Source organism: Jaculus jaculus, chromosome 4 (assembly GCF_020740685.1).
Source record: "Jaculus jaculus isolate mJacJac1 chromosome 4, mJacJac1.mat.Y.cur, whole genome shotgun sequence".
Lineage (NCBI taxonomy): Eukaryota > Metazoa > Chordata > Mammalia > Rodentia > Dipodidae > Jaculus > Jaculus jaculus.
Window position 1 is genome coordinate 180,693,683 of NC_059105.1, and position 22,778 is coordinate 180,716,460.

The 22,778-nt window shown below is 41.0% G+C and overlaps 1 protein-coding gene across 4 annotated transcripts in view; it reads right to left on the reverse strand.

Moving 5' to 3' along the window:
- The window catches only part of Spice1 (spindle and centriole associated protein 1), a 51,840-nt gene that overhangs the window by 14,388 nt on the left and 14,674 nt on the right, over positions 1-22,778 (reverse strand). For 3 of the 4 annotated variants that reach the window (XM_045147784.1, XM_004672317.2, XR_006636808.1), the window contains exons 6-13: positions 21,233-21,339; positions 16,915-17,030; positions 6,669-6,808; positions 6,326-6,463; positions 5,088-5,353; positions 4,400-4,531; positions 2,693-2,843; positions 662-886 (exon numbers count right to left, since the gene is read on the reverse strand). In XM_045147784.1, the coding sequence (XP_045003719.1) occupies positions 662-886; positions 2,693-2,843; positions 4,400-4,531; positions 5,088-5,353; positions 6,326-6,463; positions 6,669-6,808; positions 16,915-17,030; positions 21,233-21,339 (1,275 nt within the window). The remainder of the gene's footprint in view (positions 1-661; positions 887-2,692; positions 2,844-4,399; positions 4,532-5,087; positions 5,354-6,325; positions 6,464-6,668; positions 6,809-16,914; positions 17,031-21,232; positions 21,340-22,778) is intronic. The other variant, XM_045147785.1, reaches the window with a different exon arrangement.

The following is a 22,778-nucleotide window of genomic DNA, read 5'->3' on the forward strand; positions in this document are numbered from 1 at the left end:
CAAGGTACCTCCCTAGCCCCTCTTCTGCGTCTTAATGCTAACGATGTTGGTCTTTGATCTTAACTTCATATTTACATTCAATGGAACATATAATAAAATTAATTCAACATCATACTCTACTGTAGCTTAACTGTTACCCCTGCCCCAAAAGGATCATGTACTGGGGAAGTGACTAGCTCAGACAGCTGACTTATCAATGATTGACTCACTGATGGAGTCACACTTTGATGGTGTAACTGGGAGGTCATGGAAACTTTCAGAGGTGAGGCCTAGCTGGAAGAAGGTGGTCAGCAGGGCGTGTCTTTGAAGGCTCTGCCTAGTTTGCAGGCCCTTCCTTTCATGCTCTGCTTCCCGGCTGCAATGAGATGATCACATCTCCTCTGCCACCCCTCTTCTACTGTGCTGTTCTGTCTCACCACGGTCAAGACAACACAGCTAGCCAACGACAGACCAAAACCTTTGAAACCATGAGTTACTTTGTCATAGAAATGAAAAACCAACATAGAAAGCTACCCTAAAAGTTCTGCCTGCAGCTGAAAGGTTGTGGGTGGTAAGCAATGCTTTTTCATGTTTAGTGTTTGGGGTACTAGTCAACACAATATATTATACAAATGAAGTGTACAAAACAACTTTCATACAGCTTTAGAAGAACCCTGCTTACCATCCTGCAGAGGAGAGAATTCTGAGTTACTCTTTTGCCTGGGTGGTGTCAACATCACAGCTGGCTCGAAAATACGTGCTGGGAAATTAGTGGCCAGATTCAAGCTGTCTGGAGGGCTTGGCACTTGAGACAGTTTAACAGGCAACTCTTCCTGTGTGAAATCAATCACTTCTTCCCCTTTGAACATCAATGGCACAGGGACATTTGTGCTTGCAATGGGACCCTCTGAAGAAGATATACAGACATTAATGTGTAAGGCGCAGAAACTACAGACACAGTTCAGGCATTTGTTCATCAATGCAATCAAGTAGGATAACTACCACATGTGGCCAAAGCCTTTACAGGCTGCATCCACCTTAACACGCGTTCCACAGGCAGGTTCGAGGAGACCAGCACCGGGAATAACCTGCTATGTGGAAAAGCACTGAAGGCAAGCAACAAAGCCCTACAAATAAGTGACTCTCACGAGTCTGATGGGTCAGGACAAGATGACAACAGGACAGAGTAACGCACTGACCTCCAAATACAAGCTCGTGCCAAACCAAGGTGATATCATACGTCAGGCACTATTATAGTGTAGTCACGTTCCACACTATTTTAAGATTATGTGAGCTAAGACTTAAGAAGATGCTAACCTGGCTTTACTGATATTAATCTGACGTTTCCCCAAGCAGTATCAAGAATTAACTCTCAGGCTGGGGAAATGGTTTAGCAATTAAGGCATTTATTTGCCTGCGAAGCCTAAGGACTGTGGTTCAATTCCCCAGAATCCACATAAGTCAGCTACACAAAGGGGCGCAGGTGTTTGGAGTTCGTTTGCAGTGGCTGGAGGCCCTGGCATGCCCATTCTCTCTTTCTCTGCCTCTCCCCACCAATAAATAAATAATATTTTAAAAATAGTTTCAAAAAAGAATTAACTCTCCAGCTTCTCATCTTTGGATAACAAAGATTTCTTAGTAGGAAAATTTAACTCATTAATAGGACATCACTGACATCCCTTAACTGATGTACTAGAAAGCAGGAGCAGCCTTTGCAGTGACACCATACAAGCTAAATCCTGGTCCACACGTTCCAGAATCACTCTAAAGAGATAATCCTAAATACATAAGCATCAGATATGCTCTCAAGTATTGGTAGGAAGAAGGAAAGGGGGAAGGAGAGAGAAGGGAAAGAGGGCAGGAGAAAAGTAAAGGCCTAATCCTCTGTCCAGCCCACCACAAGGAAAGTATCCACAGTAAAGACAGGATTTCAAAGCCTCACTACATCTGAACCAAAGTTACCAAGACAAACTCAGTTGTTTTATTTTCTTTTTCTTCTCCCTGCCCCTGCTCTCTCCTCTCCTACCTTTCTTTGACCTCCTCTTCTCCTCACTCTGGAACCCATGAATAACAGTGCTCACACCAATGTCTTACTGGTCCATGTACCCAATGGTGCTACATTCTACATGTGTGACTACTAAGCTACCAGTGCTTCCTAAGCCTCAGTTTCCTCATGTGAAAAACAGGATAACCATAAAAGCTATCTTATATAACATCATGAGGATTAAATATAGCTGTACATGCAAAAGGAACCTGGCAAAAGAAAGCATTCAATAACTCTCGGCTAGAAAAGCAGTAGTACTCAACTCAATAGTGATATTATAGTCTATGTGTAAATAGCTAATAATTTAGTATGACCTTAGTGGTTCAGGGTTTTTTTTTTTTTGGCTAATTACTATTCTTTTAGAAAATATTTTTTAATATTTTATTTTTATTTATATATTTGAGAGAGAGAGAGAGAGACAGAGAGGGAGAGAAAGAGGCAGATAAGACAATGAGTGCATCAGGGCCTCCAGCCACTGCAAATAAACTACAGATGCACGTGCCACCTTGTGTATCTGGCTTATGTGGGTCCTGGGGATTTGAACCTGGGTCCTTTGGCTCTGCCAGCAAATGCCTTAACCATTAAGTCATCTCTTCAGCCCTGCTTATTACTATTCTAAGGTCACTGAGTGAGCTAAGGACAATCTGGGAATAAGGAAACCACACATACCAGCATTATTTATGATTCTTCTATCTATAGCTACCCTTTCTGATGCCTGACTTTCTTGTCTGGAGTTATTTATCACAGCAGAGTTCTTAATGGCATGTGTGAGTGATATAAGCTGTTCATCTGTTGTGACCATGTACTGCTGAAGTCTTGCCTAGAGAGAAAAAATAAAAAACACTGTCAGCATAATAAACATCAAATCATGATTAAGAAAGCAAGCTACACAGAGGATGTGAGTGTGTAATATTATTTTAAGAACATCAAGAATTCATTGGGTTTTTTTGTTGTTGTTGTTGCTGTTATTGTTGTTGGTTGTTTGTTTTTTTTTTTTTTGTTTTTTCAAGGTAGGGTCTCACCCAGGCTGACCTGGAATTCACTATGTAGTCTCAGGGTGGCCATGAACTCACAGCGATCCTCCTACCTCTGCCTCCTGAGTGCTGGGATTAAAGGCATGTGCCACCACGCCTGGCTAAAAATTCACTTTGAGGTGGTGAATATCTGGATTGAGATGACAGTACTGATAGACAACTCTCTGATTATACTAAAAAATATGGAATTGTAAACCTTAAAAAAGGTTTGAACTAACGCTTATGTAGACGATCAGTTGTTAAAAATAGACATCTTACATCTAATATTCATTGACATGAACACACTCACTTTTTTTCCTAATCTCTTTTTTAATATTATATATTTACTTTGGAGAGCGAGAGAAGGAGGCAGATAGAAAGAGAGAATGGACATGCCAGGGCCTCTAGCCATGGCAAACAAACTTCAAAAGCATGTGCCACCTTGTGCATCTGGTTTACGTGGGTACTGGGGAATAGAAACTGGGTCCTGAGACTTCACAGGCAAGTGCCTTAACTGGTAAGCCATCTCTCCAGCCCCCTGTTCTAATCTCTTATGGCTGACTAAAGTATTACTGAGCCATGACAACAAAAAGATGAAAATAGTCTGCAATCAAACAACACAAACTCTGCAATAAGTATAACATGATTTGGTAAGTACAGTGAGAACAACGGCAGACAGTCATCAGAGTATACAAAGGAAGAATGCGTAATGTAGCATTCAGGCAGCTGGTTTGCTAATAGGGATACTGCTTGTCTTTTGAGCATTACTTAAGAGGCAAATCAAATCCGAAAACACCGTAAACAACTATAAACAGCATCTGATACTGCTGCAGGAGGGCTCCTCCAGAAAGATTCTCTGCTGCTCTAAAATGCAAATTGGTTTCCATAAGCCTCACGCTTTGGATTAAGAACTAGAAATGATGCAGCTCCATCTACCAGTGCCACACGGTACACTACCTACAAGCAGTGACTTCAGCCTTTATACTACGAGGAGTCAAAGCTTCCACTACTGGACCTTTGATGTAAGAAAGCTCCTTACCTTCAATAAACCAACATAACTAAGAACCTGGATTTGTTGAAGAGATTTTTAAAACAATATTTAATTAATTTATTTGTAAGCAGAGAGGTATAGAGAGAAGAAGAGACCGAGAGAATGGGTGCACCAGGGCATTTAACCACTGTAAATGAACTCCAGATGCATGCACCATTTTGTGTATCTGGCTTTATGTGGGTACTGGGGAACTGAACCTGGGCTGTTAGGCTTTGCAGGCAAGCGCCTTAACCACAGAGCCATCTCTCCAGCCCTTGAAGATTTTTTTACTACTAAACATGGACAATTAGGTAGGGATGAACATCTGAATACCTGTGTGTTACTGTTTTCCTCTCTGAGAAGAAGCACTTCAGCCGTCAGAGCATCAATGAGCTCTCGATGGTCACCTAACACTTGTTCTAGCTGCTGTCTTGTCTCTACTTCTTTACGTAGTTGCAGCTCACTCTGTTCAAAACAGAGACACACAGAGACAGAAAGAAACTTCCACCAATAATTATATACTGAAAACTGGTTTCTACTCAAACCTGGCAAAAAATTTATCATTTACATAAAATATGTTTACAAAAAATCATATGCTATGACAGTAATAAGAATTGGAAACATCAACTAGAAGGCTTCTATTTATTGACTAAAGTGTGTCATTTTGTCATTGTACCTTCTTGAAATAGAAAAATTTTTAAATGGTGGACAAAATTATATGACTACATTTCTTCATAAAATATACATCACTCCTTGTCTTTGAATTTTAGGTGATGTGATTATGAATTCAAATTAGGCTTGCTTAAATACAATTCAAAACAAATAACTACATTAAACTACACTGACTATAGCTATTAAATAGTCAAATTAAGGAGACTAAAAACATGAATTTTTACTTCAGATAAACTAAAACTGAGGTACCTTAAGCAAAGGTATTATAATTTGACCTAGAGGTCACAATAAATTGAACAGAGGAAAAAACATCTATTTCTGCCTATAGGGAAGATTCACATGCTCTTACCTCCTTCAGGTAGCGAATGAGGCGGCAGAGAGAGCTCACCAGCGACAAGGTGAAGCCTGTGAGACCCTGACCACCCTGCAGCCCCTTGACTTCCCGTCCTGTCCACCGCTCGTATTCCTTCATCTCATGTTCCACTTCATGGATCATGTGTTTGAGGATATCCAGGCTGGAACTGTTGCTGCTTGGTAAGTCTGCAGAGGTAGCACTAGCTGATAACGAGTTTGTCTTCTGCTTGGAAGGAGCACACAAATCTGGTTTTCTTTTCACTGAGAATGACAGAAGTCATTCTAGTTCAAGACCAGGAAAAATTACAACTACAAAATTACCAGAAAAATCTTTTGTTGTTCATCATTATAAAACCTTGTTTTAGGGCTGGAGAGATGGCTTAGTGGTTAAGCGTTTGCCTGTGAAGTCTGTGGACCCCAGTTCGAGGCTCCATTCCCCAGGACCCATGTTAGCCAGATGCACAAGGGGGTGCATGTGTCTGGAGTTTGTTTGCAGTGGCTGGAGGCCCTGGTGCACTCTCTCTCTGTCTCTGTCTCTCTCTCTCTCTGCCTTTATCTGTCTGTCACACTCAAATAAATAAAAAATAAAATAAAATAAACTTGTTTTAGAAGTCATCACCATTTTTATTGTAAAAACATACGAAGTATCGACAAGGTTTACATTATCTGTAATGAACACACTAGCACCATTGTTACAGATTGTAATGGTCAATTTCCTGATGTCAACTTGAAAGAATTTAGAACCACCATGGAAACACATCTGGGATGTCTGTGAGGGATTCTCTAGAGTAAGTTAGCTGAGGCGGAAGTACACACCTAAGCCGTGGACAGCGTCACTCCACGGGCTGGAGTCTCAGACTAAACAAACAGGAGACCGTGAGCTGCGCACAGAACTCAGAGTTTTCTGCTTCCTCACTGTGGATCCAATGTGACCAGCTGCCTCGGTGTCAGCTGCCATGCCCTCCCTGCCACAGTGGACTGCACCCTCCAACTATGAGCTGACATCAATTCTTCCGTCCATAAGCTACCTGTCAGGTATTTGGTCTTGGCAAAGAGAAAAGTCACTGATAATACAGTTCTGTGGGACAGAAAGGACTGGGACAGGAATGGCCTTGCAGCTCTCCTTCAACAAGCCCATACTAGATGAGCTTAAAAACCAACAAATTTACCAAGCAATTAGCTAAAATCAAGCTACATGTTTGACAATTTATTTTTGTAAAGTAAGAACTGAACCTTTGTTTAGCAGCTGTGTTTGCCTCCTTGTGTTCAGTACTTGTCCCACAGAACAGCTTGAGTCTACAGTCTCAGAAGATTCAGTAGGCTGAAGCCGGCTTTGGATTCTCTTAACAGCATCGGTAGCATTCAGAGCAGCTGAAAGAATATCACAGAAAGGATCTCAATCGTGTGAATAAGCTTTCTCTAAAATGTACTTAAACTGACAGATCCATCACTATCTTAGTCAGTTAGAACAGTTAAGTAACACTCCTTTAAAAATCACTATATCCCAGAAAAACAAAACAACAACAAACTACTAAAGCAAGCTACTAGAAATAATGCAAACAAGAAACTAACTAACTTCTCTGGTCTCCTGATGAAAGAGCAGAAGATGGTGTTCCTGGAGGAGTTATTTGTGACTGTGTTGCCATTTTCTGCTGAATATCAGTCCACAATTTATTAATCAACTCAGAATTCTCTTCCTTCAGTTGCTGGAGAAACCTACAAATTATGACACAATTAGAATTAATAAGTGATATCATTTAAATTGTACAACTGTTTAATGCTGAGTTTTTAGTAATTTACAGTCAAAAAATTACTTTTCACCTTAATAACACAGGTAGGTCAAAAGGCTTATTATCTTTTTTTAAAAAAAAGTATTTTATTTATTTATTTGAGAGGAAGAGGTGCAGAGAGAGAGAGAGAGAGAGAGAATGGGCACACCAGGCCCTCTAGCCTCTGCAAACGAACTCCAGAGGCAGCCCCCCCCCCTTGTGAATCTCTGGCATACATAGGTCCTGAGAAATTGAACCAGGGCCCTTAGGGTTAGCAGGCAAATGCCTTAACCACTAAGCCATTGCCCCAGCCCAAAAAAGGCCTATTATCTTTGGGTCAGAAGGAATCATCTTCCACCTGCTCTCAGTTTCTATGCACCATGGTCCCTGACAGAAGCATTGCCTTTTCTGCAGTTCTGTGGTAAGGTTCCACCCTTCCTTATCTTTCTCTAAAGTAATTATGTATCTCTGGTTCCACCTCTGTTGATTTCACTCTCCAGAAAAGAGCCCGCCACACAGCAGTTTCCTCTCTGAAGTAAAATTACTGCACCAGGAAGGGGACAAAAAGAGTGGGAAGAGGAACATAGGGGCTTCGTATTTGCAAACCTTTTTATTACAAAGTTAAGCCTTATCTACGTGCACCTTTATCACTGACATACTGGTACTCTGTTTCTCATTTGAGTTGAGTCTTAAGAAGTAGGGGACCAAAAAGAACAAAAACTCAAATACCTACTCGATGACACATGGATGGGTAAAGTAATGAAGTATTATTTGGCCATAGAAAGAAAAGAAGCCCTGTACTGATAAATGCTGCAGCACAAAAGCACTGTGCTAAGTGAAAGACACTAGGCATTTATTCATTTGATTTAATTGGGGCATGAATCCAAAGCCAAGCTACTCCCATTTTCACTGCAGGATACTTAGCACCAATTCTACTTTATGGAACTTCTTAGGTCACAACTGCATAGGCCATTTAGGAACATCACACATTTTTTTTTTATAATTTTTTTTTTAATTTATTTGAGAGCGACAGACACAGAGAGAAAGACAGATAGAGGGAGAGAGAGAGAATGTGCGCGCCAGGGCTTCCAGCCTCTGCAAACGAACTCCAGACGCGTGCGCCCCCTTGTGCATCTGGCTAACGTGGGACCTGGGGAACTGAGCCTCGAACCGGGGTCCTTAGGCTTCACAGGCAAGCGCTTAACCGCTAAGCCATCTCTCCAGCCCAACATCACACATTTTTAATTTACACCTATAACATAGGTGTAAATTAAAACAGATAGTCCTAAGTATTATCAGTGATTTCACCTTAACCAATAACATAAGGACTTCCCCCCGCAAAGGAAATGCCCAAGCCCACTGGAAACAGCAACTTTTCACTCACATAGCTAAGGCTGCTTGGGACTTCTCTTTTTTATTTTAGCTACTGACGCTTCTAAAGTTGCCTACCCTTCCAACCTTAGTATTTCTTCATTTCTCATAAAGGTCTACAGGAGTAAGATGGCGGCAAATGGAAAAAGAGAGGTATACTTGTAACCACTGCTTCTTCCTCTAGGTGCGCTCAAGGCGCAGCCGCAGCTTTTGAGGCCTGCTCTGTGTAAGCATCTCTATCAGGAACCACTCCTGAGGTTGCTTATGTTAGGAAAACATGCTCATAGATTTTCAACCACAGGCACCTAAGACATGGAATATTCTACCTGTGAAATTTTACAAGTGAGGAAATGAAGAATCACAGAGCAACTAGAAAATATTCAAAGGTTTAGTCTCTGATTTCAAGCCCAGTGCATCCGTTGTGGGAAAGTTTTCCCCTGGGGAGATACAGACACACGCCTTTACCCCAAACAGGGCTCAGGTGGCAGACCCAAGTACGAGTTCAGTGAAGCAGTGAGTGTACTGGAGGTCACCTACAGAGCATAAGGAGGGGTTACTTATAAGAACGTGGTCCCCCACAGCAGCCACTTTGATGGAGATTCCTGTGTCACAGTTACTCCTTGGATGCTCCTCCCTCAGCCTCAGGATGAGGACTGACTTACAGAGCATCGGGACCCAGAGCAGCCGCACCCGGAGGAGTCTCATTCCACCCTGAAGATGACTTCACCGTGGCTGCTTCTAGAAGCTCCTTGTCCCTGTCTGGAAGTGTGAGACCCCTGAGCAGCCCTGCAGGGGGACTCACTACGCTCCTCCCTCAGCCTGGGGGTGAGGGCTTACTGACAAAGCATGAGACTCCCAAAGCAGCACTTTAGTGGGGCTCACTATTCAGAGATTACCCCACAGATGCTCCTCCCTCAGCCTGGGGGTGAGGACTTACGGAGCATGGAGACTCCAAAGAACCAGCTTAAACTTGGTCTTTACTCTCTACACCCTGTCTCCTGTCACGAGATACACGCTACTGTATTCAGCTGGTGCAGGGGGCACCTAAGTCTCAGGTGGGGCCTAATGACCCACCCCACCTCTGGTGAGTTGACCCAGCTGCTTTTGGTAAAGCTGCAATAGTTGTTGAGACCTTTCAATGTGGAGGAAATTTGCCATACAACAGCATTTTCCAATACTATAAGCCAAATTTTAACAAGTAATATTTTGAGACACGGTATTCAGAACTTGGACACTGCATATATATACAAACTACCAATCAAATTTTTAAAAAATTGAAAATCACACATTTGATTCAAACAGAAACAATAAAAACAATTCTTCAGATTAGTTACATTCTACTTCTGAAAGGAGAAGTTCTTAAAAGACAACACATATTTCTAGATATTCCTAAGAAGACGAGCACATGAATCCCTCTCTGTACCCTGCGGGCTCTGTACAGTGCAACAGGAAGAGCAAACAGCACACAGCCCACTCTACAGCTCTGGAAGACAGGTACTACTCAGATCATACTGCTCCTCAGTAGGGAAACATTCTTGCCCAGCCCCTGCCAAGAGACTGTTAGACAGTGGGGCTGCTCAAAATGACTGCACAGAGAAGAGACATGCAAAAACATAACAAAGATTTTGTTTGGAAAAGGAAAATGTGATGCTATCACAAATTTAAAGCAAAAAGTAATTATATTACACAGGCTTAAAAAAACCCTAATATCCTTGCTGTGTAAAGATCATTCATAAAATTTCTAAAAAGACCAAACTCCTGGAACATGAAAAAGATATAAAAAGAGAGGACATTGTAATTTCTGTTACATATATACTTTAAAAAATTATAATAAATACAAAGTAATATTATACTAAGATAGCATTTCTCAGTTATAAAATTATTAGCAAAAAATCAGGCCAGGCGTGGTGGTGCACACCTTTAATCCCAACAGTTGGGAGGCAGAGGTAAGAGGACTGCTGTGAGTTCAAGGCCAGCCTGGGACTAGAGAATAATTCTAGGTCAGCCTGGGCTAGAGTGAGACTCTACCTTGAAAAAAAAATTATTAACAAATATTTTTTTAAAAAACACCACTCTATTGGCTATTCTTTTTTTTTTTTAATTTTAATTAACATTTTCCATGATTATAAAATATATCCCATGGTAATTCCCTCCCTCCCCACCCCCATACTTTCCCGTTTGAAATTCCATTCTCCATCATATTACCTCCCCATTACAATCATTGTAATTACATATATACAATATCAACCTATTAAGTAGCCTCCTCCCTTCCTTTCTCCACCCTTTATGTCTCCTTTTCAACTTACTGGCCTCTGCTACTAAGTATTTTCATTCTCACGCAGAAGCCCAGTCATCTGTAGCTAGGATCCACATATGAGAGAGAACATGTGGCGCTTGGCTTTCTGGGCCTGGGTTACCTGACTTAGTATAATACTTTCCAAGTCCATCCATTTTTCTGCAAATTTCATAACTTCATTTTTCTTTACCGCTGAGTAGAACTCCATTGTATAAATGTGCCACATCTTCATTATCCACTCATCTGTTGAGGGACATCTAGGCTGGTTCCATTTCCCAGCTATTATAAATTGAGCAGCAATAAACATGGTTGAGCATGTACTTCTAAGGAAATGAGATGAGTCCTTTGGATCTATGCCTAGGAGTGCTATAGCTGGGTCATATGGTAGATCAATCTCTAGCTGTTTTAGGAACCTCCACACTGTTTTCCACAATGGCTGGACCAGATTGCATTCCCACCAGCAGTGCAGAAGGGTTTCTTTTTTTCCACATCCCCGCCAACATTTATGATCATTTGTTTTCATGATGGTGGCCAATCTGACAGGAGTGAGATGGAATCTCAATGTAGTTTTAATCTGCATTTCCCTGATGACTAGTGACGTAGAACATTTTTTTAGATGCTTATATGCCATTCGTATTTCTTCCTTTGAGAACTCTCTATTTAGCTCCATAGCCCATTTTTTGATTGGCTTGTTTGATTCCTTATTATTTAACTTTTTGAGTTCTTTGTATATCCTAGATATTAAACCTCTATCAGATATATAGCTGGCGAAGATTTTTTCCCATTCTGTAGGTTGCCTCTTTGCTTTTTTCACTGTGTCCTTTGCGGTGCAAAATCTTTGTAATTTCATTAGGTCCCAGTGGTTAATCTGTGGTTTTATTGCCTGAGCAATTGGGGTTGTATTCAGAAAGTCTTTGCCAAGACCAATATGTTGAAGGGTTTCCCCTACTTTTTCCTCTAGCAGTTTCAAAGTTTCCGGTCTGATGTTAAGGTCTTTAATCCATTTGGACTTAATTGTTGTGCATGGCGAGAGAGAAGGATCTATTTTCATCCTTCTGCAGATATATATCCAGTTTTCAAAACACCATTTGCTGAAGAGGCTGTTTCTTCTCCAATGAGTATTTTTGACATTTTTATCGAATATCAGGTGGCTATAGCTACTTGGGCTTACATCTGGGTCCTCTATTCTGTTCCACTGATCTACATGTCTGTTTTTGTGCCAGTACCATGCTGTTTTTGTTACTATGGCTCTGTAGTATAGGGCAAAATCAGGTATGGTGATACCACCAGCCTCTTTTTTGTTGCTCAGTATTATTTTAGATATTCGAGGTTTTTTGTGATTCCAAATGAAGTTTTGGATTGTTTTTTCTATTTCCATGAAGAAAGCCTTTGGAATTTTGATAGGGATTGCATTAAATGTGTAGATTGCTTTAGGTAAGATTGCCATTTTCACGATATTGATTCTTCCAATCCAGGAACAAGGGATGTTTCTCCACTTTCTAGTGTCTTCTGCAATTTCTCGCTTGAGTGTTTTAAAGTTCTCATTGTATAGATTCTTTACTTCCTTGGTTAGGTTTATTCCAAGGTGTTTTATTTTTTTTGATGCAATTGTGAATGGGAGTGATTCTCTGATTTCATCCTCTGTGTGTTTGTTGTTAGCATATATGAAGGCTACTGATTTCTGTGTATTTATTTTGTATCCTGCTACATTGCTGTAGGTTTTGATCAGCTCTAACAGCTTGCTAGTAGACTCTTTAGGGTCCTTTATGTATAGAATCATGTCATCTGCAAATAATGATAACTTGATTTCTTCCTTTCCAATTTGTATCCCTTTTATGTGTGTCTCTTGTTGGCTAGATATTCTTATCTGTTGCTAGTATGAATGCAAAATATTATAACCTTCAGAAAGTAGAACTTGTCAAATGTTAAAACAAAATTATAGTAGGCATGGTGGTGCACACCTTTAATCCCAGCACTTGGGAGTTCAAGGTAGAGTGAGTTCCAGGTCAGCCTTGGCTACAGTGAGAGCCTACCTCAAAAGTTACACAGCATTTATAATTTAAACATAAAATTCCACTTCTAATCACTTTCCCTAAATATGAATATAAAAGTACATATGTACAAAGTTATTCACTGCAGGGTTTCTGTTACTATAATCTAAATATAAATGTATAGGAGAGCAAGCACATAAACTGTGGCACATCCAAAAATTTAGAGATATTCAACTGTTTCATTTTTCTATTAAAAAAAAAAAAAAAGAGGGGCTGGAGAGATGGCTTAGTGGTTAGGGCATTTGTCTGCAAAGCCAAAGGATCCTGGTTCAATTCTCCAGGACCCACATTAGCCAGATGCACAAGGGGGCAAATGAAATCTGGAGTTCCTTTGTAGTGACTGGAGGCCCTGGAGTGCCCATTCTCTCTCTCTCTCTCTCTCTCTCTCTCTCTCTCTCTCTCTCTCTCTCTCTCTCTGCACGCGCTTTCCCTTTCCATAATAAATAAATAAAATATTTATAAGAAAAAGAACCAATCCCTTTAAATATATAAAAGGCTGTGGGATGATTTCAGGATATATTATGTGACAATACAGTGTCACCTAATATATGATTGCTATCTTTCATGTACAAATCAAGAGTAAATAAGTATGTATTTACCTGCTTATGTTTATAAAAACATACAGGAAGGATAACCTCAAAACCAATGAAACTGGTTATCCTTAGACTTTGTAAGGATGACTGAGAAACAGTTGACTGGGATATGGGATAACTGACTGTGATGGTAAAGTTTTGTTGTCAATTTGCTCTTTTTTGGAAACCACAGCCATTCCTCTTGAGTATGTCTCTGAGGTTGCTTCCAGGAAGGATTAACTGAAGGACCAAGTCCTTTCCCCAAAGTAAGCCCAGCCCCCAGAGTGGGTGGCCCTCCGGGAGTGGGGGAGGGGGGCTTTATGTAAGGAAGCTCTGGGAGAAAGGAGCCCCTTCCTCCCACCTGGCTGCCAGGGCTGCCTGCTGCAGAGTGCCTTCACGTGCATGTACGCGTCTCCTACTTGGCTGTCCTTCATGGTATTAGAACCATCTCCTCAGCCTGCCAGCATGGACTGGAGACAAGTGTGACTAAAGACCAGGAAGGCGTCAGGCCTTCAGTGCTGGACTGGGACTGCTGAAGCATCCAGCCCCATGGACTGAGCAGCTACCAGCCTCCTAGACTCTCCAGTCTGCAGACTGCTATTGTTGGACTGCCATAAACTAACCCAATACATTCCTTTTTAAATATATTTCATTCTACCAGTTCTGTTCCTCTAGAGAACCCTGACTAATACAGTGACATTTCCCTAAAACTAGCTTTTAAAATAATTGTATCAAGAGAAAAACTTGGAAGCTGGGTGTGGTGGCGCATGCCTTTAATCCCAGCACTCAGGGAGCAGAGGTAGGAGGATTGCTGTGAGTTCAAATCCACCGTGAGACTACAGAGCAAATTCCCTATCAGCCTGGGCTAGAGTGAAACCATACCTTGAAGAAAAAAAAAAAGAGAGAGAGAGAGGAAGAGACAGAAACACTTGGGCATGTAGAGATGGCTCAGCAGTGAAATGTACCTTCCACACAAGCATGAGTACCTGATGGGGCCCTGATATCACCTGAATTCGATTCCCACAGTACTTAATATAAACAGTTGGGACTGGCCCAAGCACATCTGACTCAATACTGTGGGAAGTGGAGGCCAGAGGATTGCTAGGGTTGTGAATAAACAGCAAGCTCTAGAACCAGAAAGAGATTCCATGTCCAGGAAAGTAAGGTGAGTAATGAAGGAGGACCAACACGTAGGTGAGTGATGGAAGAGGACTCCCCAACACTCTCCTAAGGTCTCCACAGGCACATATTCAGGACACCTCAGCATCACACACACATACACACAGCACAAACACCCAACACTACACTCACTACTCACAGGCAGAAAAGAGAAAAACCTAATACTGACTGCAAATTTTAAAATGCACTTAATTATATTTCAAATGAACAGAATCATCTTTATTTCTTTAAAATTTTATTATTTTATTTGTGCACATGTGTGATATGTATAGGTGAGCCAGGTTCTCTTGCCACTGCAAGCAAATACCAGACATATTTCATATGGCTTTCATGTGGGTACTGGGCAACTAACTAAGGCTGGCAGCTTTGTAAGCAAGTGCTTTAACCACTGAACCATCTCCCCGGCCCCAGTGTAACCTTTAAAAATGTTTCATCTCCAGAAAGCCAAGCGCCACATGTTCTCTCTCATATGTGGATCCTAGCTACAGATGATTGGGCTTCTGCGTGAGAAGGAAAATACTTAGTAGCAGAGGCCAGTAAGTTAAAAAGGAGACATAAAGGGAAAAGAAAGGAAGAGAGGAGGATACTTAATAGGTTGATATTGTATATATGTAAGTACAATGATTGTAATGGGGAAGTAATATGATGGAGAATGTAATTTCAAAGGGGAAAGTGTGGGGGTGGGGAGGGAGGGAATTACCATGGGATTTTTTTTTATAATCATGGAAAATGTTAATAAAAATTTAAAAATTAAAAAAAAAAAAGTTTCATCTTGGGCTGGAGAGCTGGCTTAGCAGTTAAGACTAGAAGCCTCAGGCTGAAGGAACTTAGCAGACACCATTTTAACCCAGTGATGAAAACCAGCAGCTCTGGTTAAGGGAACCAGTGACACCAGTGCCTCTGGACAATGCACTCAGGACTTAGCATCACTCCAGAGGGATTTCTGCCCAAAATGAGGACTTACCAGACAATGACAAATCAGAGGGATTGTAACAAACAACTTCCCTATACTTCTTCAAAACTGAATGTCATGCAAAACAAACACTAAGATTAGATTTTAACAGATTTCCATTTGGGGGCTGGAGAGATTACATGGCAGTTGAAGGCACGTGCTTGCAAAGCTCGATGGCCTGGGTTTGATTTCCTGGCACTCATGTGAAGCCAAATACACAAAGTGGCACATGTGTCTGGAGTTCCTCTGCAGAGTAAGAGGTCCTGGCACGCCTATTCTCTCCCTCTCTCCTTCCCTCCCCTGCCTCAAAATACAGTAGGTGACTGTGATTGTTTCTTCAACAAACTGAAAAAAGGGAAAAAAAGACCAGAATATTATTGAGACACCTGGAAAAATCTAAATAAAGTCTTGTAGATTTGGTAACACTGTTTTTGTAACTGTGTAACTGTACCATGATGGTGAAAATGAATGCTCTTATTCTTGGAAAACACATGAAGTAACTAGGGGAAAGGGAACACGAAATATGAGAGTTTATTCCCAAATGGTTCTTTAAAAAAAAAATTGGGTGTATGTGTGTGTGTATATATATATGCAGGAAACAAGAAAAAAAACTTTTTTTTTTTTTTTTTTTTTTGGTTTTTCGAGGTAGAGTCTTACTCTAATCTAGGCCAATCTGGAATTCACTATGTAGTCTCAGGGTACCCTTGAACTCATGGCGATCCTCCTACCTCTGCCTCCCGAGTGCTGGGATTAAAGGCATGCGCCACCACGCCCAGCTGAAAAATGGATTTTTTTTTTTCGAGGTAGGGTCTCACTCTCCAGGCTGACCTGGAACTCACTATGTAGTCTCAGGATGGCCTCGAACTCACAGTGATCCTCCTACCTCTGCCTCCCAAGTGCTGGGATTAAAGGTTTGGCACTGAAAAAAATGATTTTTAAAGTGTGAGAGATGTTAAGAACAGGTAAATCCAGGTGAAGAGCTTGAACTATTCTGATAACTTTTTGAAATTATATCAAAACATAAAGCTGAAGGGTCCAGGAAGATGACTCATCAGTTAAGAGCATTTGCTGCTTAAGCATGAGGGTCTAGGAGGGCCTGAAATGGCCGGCGTTCAACTGCCCAGAACACACATAAAGCCGAGTGTGGCCATACATGTCTGTAACTCCAGTCTGCACAGGTGGAAACTAAAGGAATTGCTTTGGCTCAATGACCAGAAACAGCAGCTCCCAGTTCAGGGAGACCTCATCTCTGGCAATACATGGGTGAGCAATGAGAGAAGGGCACATGATGGTCATGTGAGCGCGCATGTGCACACACATCTCCACACACAAGTATACACGTCATACCTAATAAACCACCACATACATACTCTAAACACACATGCACATGCGCATGCAAGGGAGAGGAGGGACAGGGTGAGGAAAAGAAGGGAAGAAAGGAAAGAGGAAGAAAAACAAAAAGATGGTGAGATTGCAGTTGATGAAAACAGGGCCTCTTATTTCTTGCCTGCTATGGAAAAACAAGTGAATAAAACTATACTCTGAATTGATAAATCAAGAATGCAATGAACACACCTGAGTACTTTTGGGAAAGAGGCACAAGTTACAAGTATTTTTGCCATATATACCTACCTGTCTGTATTCCTGGGAGACTGAGAGTTTAGAGAGTTATCCAGTTCATTCTCACTTTCTGCTGACTGGCTAGGAACAGTGCCTTCTTCTCCTTCGTCATCTACTTCATTAAGAGCCTGATCAATACAATAAAACAGCAAGACAAGTTGATTATACATACACTCATCCTTTCTTTTTGCAGTAACAGGAGAGGACCCTCCTCCATATGTGCTCTAGAACCCAAAACCTCTCAACTCCTCTAACAACTGTCCTTCCTCTCTCTCTCCACCAGCCTCTCTTTTCTCTCTTTCTGACTCTCTCTCTGTCTCTGTCTCTCTCAGCTTCACCTGTCCACTAAAATGTAAGCAAGCCTTTCCTATCTTCTCCAAACCCTATGTCCACCCTGAGGTACTATTATCATCTGTTAACCAGATGACTTGTTTGTTATTAGATTTGGAGGTTTTCTTGAGAAGGGATGATCACACTATGCATCTCAGGCTACCCCTGAATTTGCTATTAAGGTTGCCTTCAAATTCACAATCTTCCTGCCTCAGCCTCTCTAGTGCTGGAGCTACAGGCATGCACCACCCAACTCACAATCTGTGCTCTGCAATATTGCTTCTGTCCTAACATTCCACTCCAAGTATTTCCTACAAGATCAATGTCAACACATTCATTCCTAAACAAAATGGCTATTTATGTCTTTGCCACTCCTTTCTTTCTTTAAAATCTTGATATGCTAGCTGGGTGTGGTGGTGTATGCCTTTAACCCCAGCACTCGAGAGGAAGAGGTAGGAAGATCACTGTGAGTTCAAGGCCACCCTGAGACTACATAGGGAATTCCAGGTCAGCAAGGGCTACAGTGAAACCCTACCTTGAAAAACCAAAATGAAAAAAAAAAAAATCTTAATATATTCATCTCAATTCCTATCCCATTGCAGTCATCTTGGATGGTCTTTTTCTTCTAGCTGCTCTTTCCCAATGATCTCCTTTACTGGTTTTCTTTCTCTACTCCTTCTAGATCTGCTAGGACTTGAGCTACTTCCTCTGGACCTTTTCTGGTCTTATCTGATTCCCCTTTTGAGTAATTTGCATCGAAGTTGCTGAGGCAACTTCTTAGAAGATATCCCTATTCAAAATGTCCAAAACTAAACATCTTCCTAAGCCTCTCCCCACTCTTCTAGAAACTGTTCCTGCCAATATTACCTAAGACCATGAACAGAGTTATCTTTTACCCAGTTGCTCAAACCACCAAACAAGGAATTATAATTCTTTCTTAACAACCTCATCCAAACAGCCCTGCCCCATTTGAACATCTCTCACATATATTTACATTGTTCTCTCTTCCACTGTTTTGAGTGTAGCACTCACCATATCTCACTAAGATTCGAACCTAGTGCTAAAAGTAGACTGCTGTGGTTTAAGTATGGATGGTCTACTCCAAAACTCATGTAAGGCCGGGCATGGTAGCCCATGCCTTTAATTCCAGCACTCGGGAGACAGAGGTAGAAGGATCACTGAGTTTAAGGCAACCTGAAACTACATAGTGAATTCCAGGTCAGCGTGAGCTAGAGTGAGATCCTACCTTGCAAAATCAAAACAAAACTTGTGTAAAATTTTTATCTCTATTATGAGATATTAAGAGATGGGACCAGACAGACCAGAAGTCATTGGGGTTATGACTGCATGAGTGGATTAATCTATTTGCACAACTAACGAATTAGTAGGTTACTGGGCTATCTCAAGACTAGGTCTGCTTTAACCAGTGTGGCTAGATCTCTTGCTTTTTCTTGTCTTATCCTTTGTCACTTCAGGGCTCTACCAGCAAGAAGACCATCACTACATATAGCCCCTCAATCTTGACCAGAACCATGAACCAAAATGAACCTAATTTACCTATAATTCACCCAGTTTGTAATAATGTTTTTAATAGCATATACATGGACTAAAACCAGCCCCTCTTTCTAGTCTCTCCCCAATCCACATTCTACGCTACCATCAATCTCATCAAGACTCCACTCATCTTAAAAGTCCTCTTAATGACTCTGCTCTTATTTTCTTTTTAACTCTTATCTTGGGACTTAGCTCCTCCATCCCTCTTTCACTCCACATCTTGCCACTTCCCTGCCCAATGACAGAAATATGTCTTATCCATCTTTGTAGCCAGCATTTAGTGCAATGTCTAAAACATTACACAATGCCTAAGTGAATACACTTAGTCTGACTCATTCCTATTATAAAGAAAAAAGTAGGGCCCAGAAAAATTAAGTAATAACTTTACTATTTCATCTCTTGTGGAGACTCAAGTTTCCTTACAGCAGCACTACCTGCCTCCCCATGTGCAGGTTCTTCTGCTTGTCTATGACAGTTGCTCCCTCCTCCCTCACTGTATTTAACCTGTCCTCAGCTGGAAACTGATGACAAAATTAAACCAGCAAAGAAGAGTCATTTCATCAGTTACATCATTTGAAATTCTGCTACTAGTAAGCTCAGGTGTGGCGAAGGACACTTCAAGAGGAGATCTGCTGCTACACCGCACTTCTGGGATGCACTGTACACCAGTTTCCAGACTCCAAATGACTGAAAAAATGATCGTGACATAAAAAGGGCACTGCTCTACACTAAACAATTACTACATGTAAAAGCTTCAGTTCAATATATGACAAAGTAAGATATTCTAGTAAGATATTTCTGACTACGTCAAAGTTAACTTTTCAAAGTGCCAAACACAAATTTTTGCATATATATCTGTGTGGTGTACATACATGTAAGTATGCACATTCCTGTGTGCGTGTGTGTGCGCATGCGTGTATACATGCATGTGGGGGCTGAGGGTCACTGTTGCATATCTTCCTTAGTCATTCTCCACCTTAGTTTTTGAGGTAGGGGTCTCATTGAACCTGGAGCCCACTGATTTGGCTAGATAGCTAGGCCAATAAGCCCTAGAGATGTGTCTGTCAAGACCTTCCTTCCCTGCTCTGGGACTGCAGACGCATGTGGCCAAGCTGGAAGGCTACGTGGGACCAAGGATCCTAATGCAGGTCCTCATGGTTTTAGCACTTCACCTAATGAGCCAGCAATCCAGCCCCAAAACACAATTTTGTTTTTTGTCTTGGAGTTATAGCTAATGAATTCAGCTAAATATGTAAAAGATTCTATGAATGCCTCTAAAAAGAAAAGAACTAATATCATTTATGACCCTGTACCTGTGGTTCCCTTGCACAATTCTTTCATTTGAGGGTCTCCCTCTTTTTCATGGAAGGCATGCATAACTTGGGAAACTTCATTAACTATGTACAAAGTCCTTGTTATTCCTAAAACTAGGAATGACTTTTTTCAGAGGCTTTTAAAAAATGCTTTCTCTTTCAAATTCTATACATTTTAACTAAGATTTTGAGTTAGGTTGAAATAAAGCTAATTAAAATTTTACTACTATAGTATTTTCTCATAAATTGCTGGGCAGCTACCTTTTAGAGACACTAACACATTTAAAAAGCATGCCATTTAGTAAAGAAATATGCTCTGGGTATTATGCTAAACAATTTATTTTTAATTTTTATTAACTTACTACTTTTTATTTAATTTTTTTGTTTTTCAAAGTAAGGTCTCACTCTAGCTCAAGCTGATCTGGAATTCACTATGTAGTAGCCTCGAACTCACAGTGATCCTCCTACCTCTGCCTCCCGAGTACAGGGATTAAAGGTGTGAGCCACCACGCCCAGCTTATGCTAAACATTTTATATGTAATTCATCAGTACTAATCTGTACAATAACCATATATGGTATATTCTATGCTCATTTAATTAAAAAAAGAGAGAGAGAACACTCTAAGCCAATTCAGATACCTTGAAAAATCAACTTAAGGTCAAACAGCAAGTAAAGAAAAAGCACAGACCCAGATCCCAATGACTTCCATAGAGAGCCTCCCCACTGCTTCCGTGTTGACAGATGGTGGCAGTCCTGTGGAGCCACATGGCCTGAATTAGAATTCTACCTCTCATGCAAACTCTGTGATATCAGACAAGCCTTTTAATTTTCTGAGTCAGTGTCACCATGTGTTAATAGAGGTAAGCCACAGGATCCACCATCTTGGCAAGTACTCCATAATTGTCAGCCAATATGACCTGCTTTCCCATGGTGTTCAGTACAGTGCAGTCTCCTGTCGTCTGTGGTACAAACATTACTAACATAAAGTACAAAGCACACGAGTAAGAGCCAATGCCGTAAGCACAACTAACAATGGTTGATAGTAAGCCTTTTAAAATATTTGCCACAATGCCTGTGTCAGGTCAAACTTCATCTCAGCATAACCATTATAGTCATGAACAAAACACATCACCTGAGGCTCTATGGCAGACTCATGAAGGATGGACTGGGTGACAGGGTCCGGATTTACCACGATGGGACCCTGAGAGGAATCGGGAGCCATTGTTACATTTGGAAACCCTGCAGAAGCAAAATAAATTGTCTGACATTCTTTCATCTATTTGACTTCAAAGCTCTGCACTGTCATAGGTTTCTAACATCATAAAAAGCTCAAATAATAATAAAAGCTCGTGTGTGTGTGTGTGTGTGTGTGTGTGTGTGTGTGTGTGTGTGTAGCAGCTATGAACTCTTTTTTACCTTCACAAAACTCCATAAGTATTATTATTTTATAGATGAGTAAACTGAAATAGAGACAGTAAGCAACTAGCCCAAAGTTATGCTAACAAATGGCTGATCCAAGATTCAAACTTTGTAGTTAAGAACTGGAAAGATGGCTTAGCAGTTAAGGTACTTGCCTGCAAAGCCTAAGGACCCAGGTTCAATTACCCACTATCTACATAAGCCAAATGCACAAAGTGGCACATGCATCTGGAGTTGCAGTGGCTGGAGCACCAATTCTCTCCATCTGCTTCTCTTAAGCGCTCGCCTGTGAAGCCTATGGACCCCGGTTTGAGGCTCGGTTCCCCAGGTCCCACGTTAGCCAGATGCACAAGGGGGCGCACGCGTCTGGAGTTCGTTTGCAGTGGCTGGAAGCCCTGGCGCGTCCATTCTCTCTCTCCCTCTATCTGTTCTTTCTCTCTGTGTCTGTTGCTCTCAAGTAAATAAATAAAAATTGAAGAAAAAAAACATTTAAAAAAAAAATAAGAGCTTTGCACTAAAAACAAATCACCTCTTTTTGAAGGTTTAACATAAAAAATGAATAATACTAAAGCTAAGCATGGTAGTGTATGCCTGTTATACTAGCATTCAGGAAGATCAGGCATTCAAGGTCAGCCTTGACTACATGGACCCTGTATTAATAAGTAAATAACTAAACATAATGTACAACGAACAGGAAACAAAGTTTCCTCTAGAAAGGAACTTAAATTGCTTTAGATTTCAAAATAAGCTAACTCAAATTAGATATAGACAAAAGCATTTTAATTATGTGACAACAATATTAACAAGCCACATTTTAAAATCATGATGCAGTAGTTTGAATATATGGCCCCAAAGACTCAGGCTTGAATGTGGAGTCTCCAGTGGGTGGAGCTCCACTGGGGAAGAAATGTCACTGGGGTGGGGGGCATCTTAGAGTCTACTAGGTGCATAGAGAGAACAGTTAAACTCTTCCGGTTCCTGCTTGCTGGTGTTGGTATTTGCTTGATGCAGCTGTTTCTCTCTGCTTGGATCTATGAAAGAGAGTCAGCTTCTGCCATCAATGGTATTTCCCTGGATTTTGGAAGCCTGAAGTAAACCCCGTCCTCCCATGAGCTATGTCTGATTGGGTGTTTATCCCAGCAACATACAGCTGACTACAACACATGAAATCCTGTATTATCATAGCACATTTAGTAGATATTCACAATTTACCTTTCCTTAGCTAAACAGTTTGAATCAACTAATATCATTAGCAAAAA